Here is a 16,037-nt window from a genome sequence, read left to right as displayed (position 1 = left end):
GGCAGGAATTTTCTTTTCCTGTTTTTTGGTGCGTTGGCCGAATTTTAGATGTGACATTTTGTGCTACGGCAGATGCATGTGTTGTCAATGTTATCAAAATTTGTTTGAATTTTGTATGGCCACTAGAGGTGCTAATTGTGCCTCTAGTGCAATAGTACACCTCATGTGTCTAGTGCATATAACATGTCCCATGCTTTTGCCTCTTTCTTTCAACCGTTGTTGTTTTATTGCAACTTATGCTATTATTTAACTTTTGCCTTCTGCAGATAAAAAGGTTAGATCCTGTCACAAAAAAAGTCACAACAATTGCTGGTACTGGACGTGCAGGATACAAGGATGGTCCAGCCTTGTCAGCTCAAGTGAGGGATCACTTGACCAGTTTCTGTTGTCTGCAATGTTTTTTATATGCAATGTTTATTAATTGAAAAAATGTGGTTCTACGTTAATCAACATTGTGTACTAGTTCGACAATAGGTTGATTGAGTATTTTCCTTACCTTACTAGTTGTGGGCAGAAATGTTTGCCTAGGAAGCCCTTAATGACACAAATGTTTTGAATTTGCTGATGCAGCTATCTGAGCCAGCAGGACTTGTTGAAGTGGGAGACGGTAATAATTTCCCTATGTTATTTAACTGAGGGGCCAGCTGTTAATTACTAGAAGTGTTACATAATGCAATTTTGTTCCCTATGTTATTTGCTTTTATGTTAACTACCTGAACTGTTAATTACTAGAAGTGTCACATGTCACAGTTTTGTTCCCCTATATTATTTGTTTTAAGTTAACTGAGGGGTAACTGCTTGTGCTTCTGATATCTTGTAGGAAGATTTCTTGTAGCAGATACAAACAACAACGCAATCAGGTATGTAATTTTGAATGAGAGAGGTGCTGACGTGCGCACGCTAGATTTGACTGGAGTGCAGCCACCATCACCAAAACCGAAGACATTGAGACGCCTAAGACGAAGGTTATCAGCGGACACAAATGTTATTAATGTTGATGGAGGTTCCTCAATGGAAGGATATTTGTCTCTTGCAATCTCAGTTCCTGATGGTTACCATTTCTCTAAGGTCTAAAATCTTCTCACAATTTTACTACATATTGCTTTGCATTGTTGATGGTACATGATAGCCATTGATAGTTACTGAAGGTCGTTTGCTATTTATAAAAGTTACACAGCTGGGCACTAGTCAGACTACTGGCAAAATCGATAATGTGGAATTTTGTGATAAATTGTGTTCTTAGAGCTCGTTTGGCATTGCGGTTGATTATCTTAATCCTGTTTGCTGCACCCACTTTTGCCAATTTTAGTGTTTGTCTGACCCTCTTTTATCTACTTTTGTGGCTAATTTTCAACATATATTATTAAATAAGCATAGCGCATCACGGTTCAGCAACCGCAAACTGAGCCTTACTGTGGAATTTTGAAGAACAATGTTGTTAAGTTTTGGATAGTTTGTACAACAAATGTATAGTTTTGTGAAATTATAATTATTATAGCATGGTACAAATTTAAGTGGCATTCTTCATTTGATTGTTTGTTAGCTTCTTTCATATATGCTTTAAAGTCTTTTTTAGTATCTGTTACATATTAGAGCATATATGTGGCACTTGTAAGTTCATGGCGCATCATGGTTCAGCAGCAAACTGAGCCTTACTGTGGAATTTTGAAGAACAATGTTGTTGAGTTTTGGATAGTTTGTACAACAAATGTATAGTTTTGTGAAATTATAATTATTATAGCATGGTACAAATTTAAGTGGCATTCTTCATTTGATTGTTTATTAGCATCCTTCATACAGTATATGCTTTAAAGTCTTTTTAGTATCTGTTACATATTAAAGCATATATGTGGCACTTGTAAGTTCATGCTTCTTGCTACCTCCATATCCTTGAATGTGCAGTTCTCCTTAAGAATTTTTGTTTTTATTAAGAGCTTGTGTGGTCTCTTAGAGCCTAGGTGGACTGTAAACCAGAAGTACCTGATTCATTATAGATGTGTGAAGGCTAGGACAGTAAGACATGAACAAGGATAACACTAATCAGATCTGACATGTTATATGGCGCTGTAAAAATGTTAATTACTATCATTTAGCATATGTTGTTTTAATGTTAGTTCTGTGTTTTGTAGACCATTTCTTGAAACAGTTTACTATCAGCATGAGCTACTTGAGATGATAAATTTGCTTGTTTGTAGAATATTATTAAAATCTTGTTCCTTTTTTTTTACTTCTGTGGGGATCAGGAAGCTCGCAGCAAATTTGACGTGGAAACAGAACCAGCTAATGCAATTGAGATCGAGCCAGTAAATGGATCTCTAGACTCAGACGGGCTGGCATCACTCAAGTTCAAAAGAACATCTTCGTCGTCATCAATGGGAAGGATCAACTGCAAGGTAGTAATATGTTTAACATCAAGCACTTTTTTGTTAAAATTGTAGGAACTCAATTTCATCACACAACATGATGGTTTTGTTAACACTACAGCATCATGTTTTCTTGCTATAAAAGTAGTCCCGAACAGTAGGTGAGAGAAAATTAATCTAGTACATGCAACATGCATCCTATCATCTCAAATCCATGTGGGTACCTCATTGAATTAGGACACGAGAACTCCACTATACTATGATCATCGGTACCCTTGGTGCTCATTTTTATTTTATTCAACAAAAGTATCCCCATGTTGCACTTTTTGACATGGGTTTTACTTTTGTTACCAACATATAGCCAAACTGAATGAATTATTCTTTTCTAGATTGTATTATGAGTATCTTTGTATTCTAATTTGTAGGTTTACTATTGCAAAGAAGATGAAGTTTGTCTTTACCAATCTGTTGCATTTGATGTCAAATTCCAAGAGGAGGTACCCAGCCAGGCACAAATTACTCTAGCCTATACAGTGGTGCCAAGAGATAATTCAGGTAGCTCACAGATAATAGCTGCTGGTAAGAACCTTAAGGTATAGTTGGATCTGGGGTGATTATGTACTGTGCATTCTTATCCTGAATGTGAGTTTATCTTTAGTCTCACGGCTCTTTTGACATTGTATGTTGTGTGGCTGACATGCTGGACCTTTGCTCCGCTCAGAGCTGATTAGTTTTGTATTACCAGTCCATTGATTGTTTGGAACACCTGTATGAAGTCCATTTGGCATCCAAATGGAGTTGTCTTTATACAAATCAATTGAACAAACTGATTCCCGCATGCACTGTAGTGGCGTGCATGTGTTTGGGAAGAATGTGTGATTCTCGCCCTTTTCTTTGCACAATTCTCTCGTGGATAGAAAATGTTATTTCACCTCACCGTTTAGTCTTGCACATGGGCATCTAGGGGCAGATCATTTGATCAGTTATCCAATTAGAGATTTAGAGACATGTCCAATCAAGAATCTCGATTTTGGAATTAAACAAAGAGAGAGACAAGGGTGTTTGATGTCCATGAATACAAAATTTAGACATGTCAACCTCTAGCATTCAGATTATACGGATCCGGACGTTATGTTTCCCCTGTCAGTTTTGTTTGTTAGGAGTGACAAGAAGAACAATATTAGCTGTCATGGCCTCTTCATGTGCAACATATAGCGTGTTAGCTGATAGCTCCTTCAGTTAGTGATTTTGCTTACCATGAATCATGATTGGCATCGTTTCGTAATCAGATTATCTTGAACCGTGACCATTATTCTCCTGTAAAGATATCAGTAGGATCAGTGCGCACTAGTTGAAGAGCATGTGAGGGGTCCCATTAAGTTTTCAGGCGATGCACATGGAGGGGCATCCCAATGGTGATTCAGACGACTAATAAGGTGTTATTAGCTGTCAGACATGTCTTGTTGACCCTCATATATGTTTCCTGCCAGTCACCACCTGCTTTTCCGCATCCTGCGAATGAGTACCACACGATTAAGATAACAGATTAAGGACGGACTGGAATCTAGCGGCAGATTGTGATCAAGATTTGTTAATCTTTGTGGGACTCAAGACATGCACTCATGCATCACCGACTGGCAGATTGTTAATGTTATGTCGCGTCCAGGGTCCATGAATTGCGCCCCAGATGGCATGTGTTTGAACAGCGCCATGACTGCCATTTGCAAAGCAGCCTGCGTTTCAGGCCATCGTGTTGCCTAACGAGCAGTGTTGTTGCTGTTGGGATTGGAATCGTTGAGCAGTCGTGCGCAAGGCATGAGGTTTCTGTATGGACGGCGTATATGTGTTACGATGTCGTTAGGTGCATGTGCAGCTCCATTAGGTTGGTCGTCGGTAAGCGGGAGCTAAGCTAGCTTCTTGGTTCTATTACGTTCGAATTGCTTCTAAGATATCCCGATGATAGCCATCAGTCACGGGCCGAGCGAACATGCTAGACAATCTAAATCGTGTCCGTCGTTGGATAGCTTGTCAGTACTGTGAGTTATGAGTCGTGCCTGCAGAATTTTGTCAAGAACCACTCTGTTTAGTAGACCTGTTCATCCACATGGTTTCAGGGCATCTGACCAGCGGTCCCTGTGGAACCGAGATCTTGATGGCGCCCTGTAGGTACTGAGTTCGTCTTTCCCTTGGTTCCCTGTACAGCCACATGCAGAGAGCCCCGATGATGGTATCTATAGCACGTCATATTTGTTTGTTGACAGATTTTTCTAAAACTTTAGTCAAAGTTTGCTTAATTTGACTTTTAGAAAAAAAGCCTTATTCATTTGAACGGTAGTATGCAATTGTCACCGTCTTAGGACATCTCCAGCCCCATTTTTTTTTTTCAAAATGGAGCATCCTCAGCAGTACATCATATTATCTCAGAGCATTATTACAAAATCATGGATCACATAAGGTCTCAACAAAAATGAGCCATCTAAAAAAAAACAGCAACATGGAGCGTCTCTGCATCAACATGTCAGCCGTCTATCAGCACACCAACCGCACTGGCTGTAGAAATCCTGTGTGCTACCATTGTCAGTCGGTTGCACCCAATATCCATAGCTTGTCAGCCGGATGTAGATAGGACCACATATGAATCCAATAGATAGCCATAGGGATAATCTGCAAAAATGATGGAAAACTTTTGCTGTTAAACACAAAGTTATTCTTGACCTTCCATATCGCCCAAAGAACAACGCACGCACGAACTCTAATGTGTCCTTTATCTTTTTTAGCCAGCCCTTTTAACCAATTCCCAAACATATTTGCAATATTCAAAGGTGGTGGTATATTAAAAGTCATAAACACAATTCTCCATATCATTTTTGCAAACGGACACGATATAAAGAGATGTTGTATTGTTTCCTCTTGATCACAAAAGCAACATGTAGTACATCCTTGCCAATTTCTTTTATGCAAATTATCTTTTGTAAGAATCACTTTCTTATGAAGGATCCACATGAATATCTTAATCTTTAATAGGACTTTCGTCTTCCAAATATATTTCCTAAGATAAACAGCATGGTCATTGAGAAAGTCATGATACATTGATTTTAGATCCCGAAGTAGTCAAGTTCCATCTAAATTCATCATTAACATCAGTTAGCTGAACCAAAATCAGTCGCTGTAAAAGATGGATCCACCTATCCCACTTATTACCACCCAATGGCCTTCTAAATCCTATATTTAGTGGGGTTGAGTCCATGTCACTTGCAGCCGTTACCTTTATGGTAGACAATATTGTACAGGGTTGGGTATTCATGAGAGCAATTTATCCCCTAACCAGATATCCTCCCAGAACCAAGTATTACGACCCTTACCGATAACAAAAGATCCTCTAGCGAAGAAGTCTTCTTTAACATTCATTAATCCTTTCCAAAATGGAGTCAATTGGCTTTGCTGAAATTTGAGATAAAGTTTTAGAATGTAGGTATTTCTTATGCAGCAGCTCTTGCCACATGCCATTTTCATTCAAGAGCTTATATAACCACTTGCTAAGTAAGCTCTTGTTTTTTAACTCTAGAACCTCGATACCTAAGCCCCCTTGATCTTTTGACCGACATATAATAGTCCACTTTGTGAATCTATACTTCTTCTTATGCCCATCGCTTTACCAAAAGAAACAAGACCTAAAAAAAATCTAACCTCTTCCGAATTCCTTTCGGTATCTCGAGGAAAGAAAGCATAAACATGGGAAGGCTAGTTAAAACCGAGTTAATAAGAACTAGGCGATCACCATATGAATTTTACCAATCCAATTACTCAACTTTTTCTCGAAGCGATCCTCTACTGGTTTCCATTCACCATTCCTTAGTTTTTGAAATGGATAGGGATACCCAGTATCTAAATAGTAGTGCCCTATGTCACACCCAAATAGAATTTTATACTCATCTTCCACCTCTTTTGCCTTCCCAAAACAGAAAATCTCACTCTTATGAAAATTTATTTTCAGACCCGACAATTGTTAAAAAAAATACATAATATCAATTTCATATTAAGTGCTTTATCAAAATCATGATCCATAAAAAGGATAGTATCATCGGCATACTGAATGATAGAAACACCCCAATCCACTAAATGAGGGATAAGCCCAACAACTTGACCATCCTCTTTGGCCCTCGCAATTAGGATAGCCAACATATCCGCAACAATGTTAAAAAGAATAGGAGATAGCGGATCCCCTTGTCGAAGACCTTTTTGTATTTGAAAGTAATGACCTATATCATCGTTGACTCTAATACCCACGCTGCCCTTCTCAATGTAATTTTGAATCCATTGACATCATTTAGGATCAAACCCTTACATCCGCAACACTTGTTGCAAGAAAGACCAATTGATCTTGTCGTAAGCTTTTTCAAAATCAATTTTAAAAGGTACACCGTCCATATTCTTCCTATGAAGCTCATGGATTGTCTCATGAAAGCCGTTTGTGTTGGCTGCACCACACTTTCAGCAATTGTTGTAACACGGTTCGTCCCCACCTTGGTAAATACTTTAAAACTAACATTTAATAAGAATATGGGGCGATATTGCTGAATTTGTATTGCGTTTTCTTTCTTAGGTAGCAGAATAATCGTCCGAAAGTTCAGATGAAAAAGGGGTAACTCTCCCCTTTGAAAACAATCAAACATTGCCATCAAATCAGATTTTATAACTTCCTAGAAAATTTGGTAGAATTCCGCGGGAAACCCATCTGGTCCTGGCGCCTTGTTCTTTCCATTTGCATAACGACTTCATTGATCTCTTTTCCAGAGAAATCAGCTATCAAAATAGCATTTTCCTCATCAAAAATTTTCTTAATATCCTAGGTTCTCGTCTCGTTCATTACACAATGGCATGACACAAACGGATTGTGGCTGTCCGTTTTGGTCCGCATGGACATGAAGATAGGCAAACCTAGCCCAGTGGTCTGATTCAAGCGGACCGACGCGTCCGCGGTGACTCTTTTTGAGCTCAAATTTAGTTGGAAATGTGTCAGCCGTGGACCTCCCACGTGTCCTCCCTCTTCCGCCCTAAGCCTGGCAGCGACCGAACGATTGCTTCACCTTCCACACGCTAGCCCTTCCACGCGTGTGCTAGGATTGACGGGCAGCTCTGATCTTCTACGTCGCCATCAATGGTATGTGCGATTGGAGTGTTGTGTCGGCGTTGATGGTGCTCGTGTCCACGTCCATTTAAAGGTAAAACGGGGCGCGCCTGCCCTCGCCCACACCGCCTGCTCCACAACCACTCTCGTCCTCTATCGCTAGAGCACCAGCTACGCTCGCCTCGAGAGGACCATGGGCTGGCTGTGGAAGAAGGCGAAGAACGACATCGAGGCTGGTCCTCGCGGTCCAAGGCGAAGTGCACTTGCGTCAACATCTCCATGCACGTGGCATGGGTGTTGTATCGGAACCTGCTAGATGGGACAATGTCCACCTTCCCATCAGTTGGCACATCGACGCAGATTGGTTCCAGTGTTGCCGGTGTCGTGCCAAGGCGGCACGACGCGATGAGGTAAGGCAACGTCTGCTACTCCTGCCTCCAGATCTATAAGATCAATGGTTACACATATGTAGAGAGTGTCCCCCAATCAACTGATCCATCACTTTTGCTTCGCGATTAGATTATACCAAATGCCCGCTCGACATCCTTCATGCAACTCTCTACATATGTGTAACCATTGATCTTATAGTTGCATGATGGAGCATGACCTTCAACTAGTTTCCTCCTCCCAAACTTGGAACCTCCACGCCGTGAAGCCTTCTTCTACTCGTTGGGTTAACTTTTTCGAAGACAAGTGAGGATCAACAAGTGCTCCTGAATATCAGCGTCAAATGCATCTTCCTCCTCCATCAACTGATGGATCATCATCTCATCGTCGTTGTATATCTACGAGTCGATGAAGAAACCATCAATCAAACGAGCGGCGGCGAGAGATGCAAGAACAACAAAAATAACGTCTACCAAGCAAAGGACCGAACACTCTTCGTGGGGTGGGGGATGAGCGGCTGGGCGAAGGGGTTGCGCTCTGGATGCGAGCGGGATATCACCAAACTGCCACTTGACGCTTATTTTGTGTTGTTCTCTAATTTTGGTCTGTATTTTAAACATGAATGAAATAAAATAGACTTTTAAGTGGATTTTTTGGCAGGATATGCTTGCAACCATAATTACGAGCAGACAGCCTACGTGCAGGCAGCCACGCAGGGAGGGCCAAACCTGCAGCGCACTGCGTAGGCAGATGCAATAGCCAATGGCCGGCGCCACCACCACCGCCAGCCACACGAGCGATCGATCATCAGTGACGGTGCGAGTGCCACCACCACCATCCACCACATAATCGCACCGGTCGTCTAGGGCGGCGAATAGATTAAGCTGGGATCTTGCAGAGACTGGATCGGTTTAACATGGGCTGTCCGCCCGCCGCGGGCGACGGGCAGCGCGTGCTCGCCGTGCTGCGCTTGCTAGGCAGCCGGCACGTCTTTTTACCGCGCGAAAAGGTACCTACACGGCTGCACTGCACTGCACCCGCTGCCTAGTATGATGCCTGCCTACCCTGAGCCGAGCGCGCGCGTGGGGATTCACCGCGCGTGCTGCCCCTACTCGATCGGCGGACACCCCTACCTTTTCCGCCGACGCCATACTCCGATCGCCCGCGCGCTATCTCGGTAGCTCCTCATGTCGGTCCTTACAACATCTCCAGCTGCGTCCCCAAAACCGTTACCCAAAAAATTTTGGGGTGCGCCGGACAGAAAAACCGTTCCAACTGCGTCCCTCAAAGCCCATTTTTGTCCGGCGCGCCCCCATACGGTGTCCGGCGCCCCGAGCCCGTCCCCGTCCCACAGGGGACGCACCGGGCACGCCGGACACAACGAAAAGCGAGGCGAACCGACGCGGGCCCGACGCGTCAGCGGCTCGGAAGCCTAAAACCCCGTCGCCTACCTTTGGTCAAGCGACGTTAATGGCGTCCCTGTTTTCCCAGGCGACGCAGGGACGCGTCTCGTCGTGCATAGCCGCGTGGCCGTCCGCGCCGGCGTTATTGCGTGCAACCACCCGCTGCCGCCGCTATTTAAAGACGCCCGGCAGTTCTCACCGCTCACAAACCATCTCGTCGCCGCCGCCTCCCCCCTCCCAGATCTTCTCCTCGCCGCTCCAAAAATGTCGAGCTCGTCCTCCCGCAAGATCGCCGCGGCGAACGGCTTCGACCGCGGCAGCCTCACCGTGGCGGAGGTGTGGGCGCTGTACAACGCCCGCTATCCAGTCACGCCGGACATGCGGCTGCCAAGCAGCGGCGGCTGGAGGATGGCCGTGAACGGCGTTGGCGTTCCGCCGCCGCCGAAGCCGCGCACGGACCAATGGATGGACGGCATCAAGGCCCGTCGGGCTCAACTCACCGCCGAGGAGCGGTTGGATCCGACGTGGGCGGCCAACAACAACGACGCCTGGTGGACGGCGTACTTCCAGGCGAAGTACGACGTCGAGATGCACAGCACCGACGGGCTCGTCGGCGGCCCCAATAGCTAGAACAAGGACGGACGCGCCCTGTTCTGGGGCGTTCCGGGGCGCACCCTCGAGAACGTCATCCGCGGCATCCGCAACGGCGCTCCAAGGCTGGAGATGCCGTCGTCACCGCCGCCGTCTCCTCAATGGCAGCCGAGGAGGACGATGTACTCCTCCTCCTCGCACTCTTCTTCCTCAGGACCGGCGCGATCGACGCCGGCCTCGTCTTACCGGTCGGCGCCGTACACCGTCCCCAAACGGGAGGTGAAGGAGGAGCCGGCGACGCCCATCAACACGAGGCGTGGCGGCAGCGGCAGCCGGCGGCAGCAAGGGAGGCGCGGCGGCGCCCTCCTCATCCCGAAGACGGAGGTGAAGGAGGAGCCGGAGGAAGCGTCGCAGGCGGCGCTGCTGGCGGAGTACGAGCGGCAGCAGCGGCTCATCGCCAGCAGCGACGACCCCGAGGACTGCCCAGGTCTGCGGGCGGCGTTCTTGGCGTCCATGAACGACAAGGACGCCTGGAGGGGCGACCTCGACTCGGCGATCGCCTTGTCCCTCCGCGACTCCGGCAAGCCGCTGGTGGACCTCACCGACGACAGCGAGGCAGGACCAAGCGGCGCGGTGAAGGACGAGCCCGTCGGCGAGCGCGTCAAGCAGGAGGTCGTCACCGACGACATGTACAACTTCCAGCAGTACTACGACGCCTCCGGCTGCCGCAAGTGGTTCTAGATTAGGTTTAGTTTAAATTTAGTCAAATTTCGTTCGAATCTATGTAAGTTTGGACGAATCTTAGTCGAATCTCGTTAAGTTTAAAATTTCCGAATTTTTGTTTGGGGGACGCGACTGGGGAGCGACGTCCCCCAAAGACGGCACGAACGAAACACGTCCCCCAAACGCTCAATCCGGCGCGGTTTGGGGGACGCTTTGGGGGACGCGGCTGGAGATGCTCTTACATAGTTACATTCAGCCAAATTATCAAGTAAAAAAGCTAAGTTGATTGTCTAAGTGCTTCTTATCAATAATGTTGTCGATCATACAATATTTGCATACGGGACTTTGGAGTAGGAACCATTCGTTGCATATAACTAGATGATGCCCCGCGCGTTGCTGCGGAAACTTGTGGCATGATGTGTTGAAGTAAACATAATGTTGATACTATGAGAAAATTGGTGAGACACAATTATAACAGTACTTGGTTCATTGAAAAATATTAATACATATTGGGGGATAAAGTAAATCAGGTTGATGAATAAGCACCGCCTCTTTGTTTATTTATTTTAAAAATACAACACAAACTGAACATCAAAGGCATATTGGTCTATTATTAGTTTTTTGACTACACCTTGGATATAGGGCTTCTTTTTAGCTTCATCTTGGCAAATATAACTAATGATTAATTCTTCTCTTCGAAAAGGAGACAAAACAATTCCTGTATATGCTTGCATCTTCTTAATGGCCAACTTGGGGTTGCGATCTAACACAAAACAAAATGGAAGTATTTTAAGAGAAGCTCAGTAAAAAAAGTAGTGGGGTATAAAAATGTTTGGGGGCACAGCACAAAGCGTAGAGGTGAATCACTGATACATACATTTCATGTTACTAAACTTTGGTTCGATTTGAACTCGAAGAAACCAATATAAGGTTCGGAAAAACGTGCAAGCATATATGGAAATTAAGCTCAGCTGAATTTGCATGGAATCATTTCTGTTATTTTTAGCAATTAAGCTAGATGTAACAAAATTATCCCCAAAAAGGAGATGAGTAATAGTTTTTTGCCTGAACACTTGTGTCAGATACTACTGAAAGCATCACCGTCACAAAAGTCAGAGACCTATTTCTTCTATTGAATTGAAACATGTGAAGCAATGAAATAAAAATATAATAGTAGTACAACACTATGTACTGTAATTACCTCAGCTCAATACGTGTGCATGAACAACCACAAATAAGGAATCTTATATTTAAAGAATTGAGAAAAAATTGGACTACAATGCCTCTAGATATAATCTTCTATTTCAAAGTCTAAAGAGAACAATTCTAGTGCCGCCATCCTACAACCTATATTTCGATATTTGAAGCACCTGCAAGCATCATAAATAGATTTAGGACTCACGTTTTTTGCACATCACAATCCAAGTGTAGAGAAAGAAATAATGTCACAAAGAACATCAAAAGATTTGGTAAGTTGATGTAACAGGCAAAACACCTAGCAGGATGTGAGTTGGTAAGGAAGTTTCCCTTGATAAACTCAATCGTCCCGATGGCCATGGTGTAGCTCTGCATCTGGTATTGGCAGGCTGAGAGCGCATGCCTAATGGTATGAGAGATGGAATTGGACGGGAGACAGGTGATAAAAAGTGAGCTCTAACTTCACGCAGTACGCCCACAAGGAGAGCTATCTAGATAGTTATCTGAGATGCTGGTGTGTGCCAATTGTTGGGTAGGAATATATATAGAACACTCATATATATAACATGAAGAATAAATAGGATGAAGGTTACGTGGAAGAGCTTAATTATGTGCGTTACAATTAGTACAACGCATAAGCTCATGCCTGTTCAAATGCAATTGCCATAAGGGCTTCAGTTACGGAGAGGAAGCAACAGACTTTGCACTACATAAGTAGAGGCAGGTAAAAGATAAGACGTTCAACCTGGCTATTATCTAGCATCATGAATGGTTGCCTTTTCCAAGTTATGACGTGCGCCAGTTTAGAATGCAAAGAGATAATTGAAGATAGTGGGACACATCGTATGGCATATGGTCTAAAGAGAGTTACAAAAATAGATATTGAAAATTAAGATATGGTTTGATGATATGGAAGGATTGCATGATGTGGCAGCCTAGAATTGGTGTAGGATGCTTGATGAGGTGGACACCTTGCATGTTGAGATATATACCCTTAGTGGGTTGCTCCTATTTAGCTACTAGATGATACCCCGCGCGTTGCTGCGGGACCATGTTGGAAAGAAATTTTTGAGAATAGAGCACATAAGAATCTGAGAAAAACATAACTTATACATGTATATTGCACTAAATAAAATAAGGTTGATGTATTGAGATAATCCACGAATGCGAAAATACAAAATAGTCATCATATATTAAAGTTTCTCGTTATGTATCGATCACCCCATATGATAATTTAGTGACGCACAAAAGTTATCAACATACTGTTAGATGCCACTCTCGTGATCTCAATGGTATATAGGTCGATAAAATCTGCTTCCCACTCGTCTTGTCATAGGCTGGTAGGAAACACTTGTTAAATATAATAGGGATTCTATCAAATTCGTATATGAATGTAAATTAGCAACATAAATCAGAGATGTGATAATATTGCATAACTGTAACCAGTAAATGCATAATACCTATAATGGTGTTTGAGTTTATACATAAATAATATAAAACTCGAAGGTAGTATTGTAGGTACCATACTAAATTGGATTCATTCCTAGCTTTTATTAAACCAATAGGTAGAGAAAAATTAAAGAAATGCAGTTAGGGAAACCATAAATAATATATAACTGTAAAGGGTAATTAAAGTATATAATTTATAATTCAGGTGAGATTGACAATTCCAGTGTGTAATTTTCTCTTCTCATTGCATGACCTGGTGCTCTTAAAGAAATGCAATCAGGGAAAACATAAATAATATATACAATTGTAAAGGGTAATTAAAACATGTAATATATAATTCAGGTGAGATCGGCAATTGTAGTCTGTAATTTTCTCTTCTCATTGCATGGCCTGCTGCTTTTTATATATAGGAGTATGTAAAATCATCTGCAAAGCAAATATAAAGATGGTGGAGTTAGTTTGACAACAACTTACAACTAACGAAAGAAAAAATTGTAGAAATTATGCAGGGCTGCTATGGATGTGTAGGAAAAAATCTTGCAGAACAATTACGTACCTTCATGGATGAATCACAACGATTGAGGTAAGTAAATGCATGCAGAGTCATCTATTTTCTCTTGGACAGTATCAACCATCTTCATTCTCCTGCAACATTCAATAAAACAGGAAAAGCATCAGGCCTTTGAGAACCACAATCACATGTCCCTACACGAAAGGACTATAAATCCTGCTTTGAATCTCTCGATCACGTTCTTCCCCATGACCATAGTCCTGATGCAATCACCAGTTGCGAAGCTGGGAGCTGACAAAGCGGACCAACTGGTCAAGGCCAGGATAATAACCATCAGGAGCTCTAGAAGCAAACCAATGGAAAAAAGTGGGAACAGGTGAGGCGTCTGGTAGGCATTGTTGCAACCCACGGACATAGCAATGAGCATCAGTTGTTTTGAAATAAGACTGTTGTGATACAATAAGGAATCAGTAGATCATCACATCTGACCTTGCATGGATGGAAAACTTCGGTGACAGAGCGCATACACAACCTGGAGGCACCGCGGCATCTGACGCTTCGCTGATGCTTGAGAATTGGTTTCGATCCCTTTTCCTAGAGCCATGGGGCTGCGGAAGGGCTTCGAATTACTCGGCTCCAACATGTTGCTTATCTGTGGGAGAAATTTCAAGTATTCTCAGAGTCAAGAATTCTCAAGAGCAGCTGCGTGGAGATCCAATTGTGGCAATTAATCTTCCTGAGACAAACGGAAGTGGAGCAGCACCATTGCTTTAAAAGGGAGAGTAATCCATCGGTTACTCTTGAAAAGGAAATCCATTAATTTGTATTAATGTGCAGAACGTAAAGAAATCAAACGCAATCAATTTGTGGGCGTTGGTCCAGCCCACGTACGAAGGATTGGGGACGAAGATAGGAGAAGCAAGACGCTATACGTGGCTTACTGTGAGACCAGGAAAATGGGGCCATCTATTAAGAAAGAGAAGTTTCAAGTATTCTCAGAGTCAAGAATTCTCAAGAGCAGCTGCGTGGAGATCCAATTGTGGCAATTAATCTTCCTGAGACAAACGGAAGTGGAGTAGCACCATTGCTTTAAAAGGGAGAGTAATCCATCGGTTACTCTTGAAAAGGAAATTCATTAATTTGTATTAATGTGCAGAACGTAAAGAAATCAAATGCAATCAATTTGTGGGCGTCGGTCCAGCCCACGTACGAAGGATTGGGGACGAAGATAGGAGAAGCAAAACGCTATATGTGGCTTACTGTGAGACCAGAAAAATGGGGCCATCTATTACGAAAGAGAAGATTGGTGGTACACGGGCGTACGAAGTGACACCGATCCGCTGCCTCCGTAAATCATGTGTACACAAGGATAGCAAGGACCAGTACATATAATCATACAAGGAGCCTTGCCATACAGAGACATATATGAAAGACAAAATTGATATTCCTAATTACCACACCTAGGTTAGCGGTGGATCCGCAACTTCCCGATAACGCTTTACCCTTATTGAGTTTCATCTACTTTACTATCATTCATGTTGTCTCGTTTACTTTCATCTTTTTTTAAATCTTATTCGCAAACTTCTCAAAACAACAGTTATTACTTTGCTTTGGATTTAAGAACAACTTGAAGGTACATCTAAGTGAAAGTAAGGAGAGGCAATTAAATCTCTAAAAATCAAGGTCCACCATGATATTCATTTGTGACCTTGCAGACATCATGGAACCAGACGTTCGTAGTGGACGCAAAGGCTGAGGTCGTGGAGGAGGAGGCGTAGTGGGCAACGGAAGGGGGGGGGGGGGGGGGGCATCGAGGACCCGGAGGAGGCTGTAATCCTAGCCTCCTTCAACGTAGCACTAGACCCAAAGATCCGAAAAAAAATTCTCGAAAAGACCAACGTCGCCATGTTGGAGTGCGTCGCTGAGATCTTGCGCGAACGGGCGCCCACAGAGGAGGATGGTCGTCTCCTCATGGCGAGCGAGCGGTAAAGAATTCTCAAGCTCAATGCTCATAGGCATGCCGCCTCGGTCGCTCGTGAAGAAGCGAGGGTCGCCTAGAACGAGGCATCCCGCATGTGGCGAGCGGCGCTCAAGTACCAGCAGCGCAGGTGAGCTCCGGCCACACCTACGGCAATGTTGCACCGCCATATGTGCGAAGAAAGGGTGGTGAGGGGGGGTGGGGGGGGGGGGGGGGGGGAGCAGGCGGCCAACTGGCCCGACGCGCCCCCTAACCGGTAACTAGTAGGCTAGGTTTTAGTTGAAGTGTAGCATTTTCATTCAACTTT

The 16,037-nt window shown here is 43.8% G+C and overlaps 1 protein-coding gene and 1 long non-coding RNA gene across 3 annotated transcripts in view; one reads left to right on the top strand and one right to left on the bottom strand.

Annotated features, from left to right (window-relative positions):
• The window catches only part of LOC127295565 (protein SUPPRESSOR OF QUENCHING 1, chloroplastic), a 33,846-nt gene extending 30,657 nt beyond the window's left edge, over window positions 1–3,189 (top strand). For both annotated transcript variants that reach the window (XM_051325529.2, XM_051325532.2), the window contains exons 24-28: window positions 267–359; window positions 571–607; window positions 821–1,068; window positions 2,244–2,393; window positions 2,789–3,189. In XM_051325529.2, coding sequence (XP_051181489.1) covers window positions 267–359; window positions 571–607; window positions 821–1,068; window positions 2,244–2,393; window positions 2,789–2,962 — 702 coding nt within the window. In that variant the 3' untranslated portion in view covers window positions 2,963–3,189. The remainder of the gene's footprint in view (window positions 1–266; window positions 360–570; window positions 608–820; window positions 1,069–2,243; window positions 2,394–2,788) is intronic.
• Window positions 3,190–12,983: 9,794 nt separating this feature from the next.
• Window positions 12,984–14,753, bottom strand: LOC127295564 (uncharacterized). Its single transcript, XR_007847917.1, has 2 exons — window positions 13,798–14,753; window positions 12,984–13,667 (listed from the first exon to the last, which is right to left on the bottom strand). It is a non-coding gene; the product is annotated as an uncharacterized lncRNA (long non-coding RNA).
• Between the last annotated feature and the right edge of the window lie 1,284 nt (window positions 14,754–16,037).

The sequence above is a fragment of the Lolium perenne genome, chromosome 4, assembly GCF_019359855.2.
Source record: "Lolium perenne isolate Kyuss_39 chromosome 4, Kyuss_2.0, whole genome shotgun sequence".
In the NCBI taxonomy this organism is placed as follows: Eukaryota; Viridiplantae; Streptophyta; class Magnoliopsida; order Poales; family Poaceae; genus Lolium; species Lolium perenne.
This window is presented reverse-complemented; position numbering and strand designations above follow the sequence as displayed.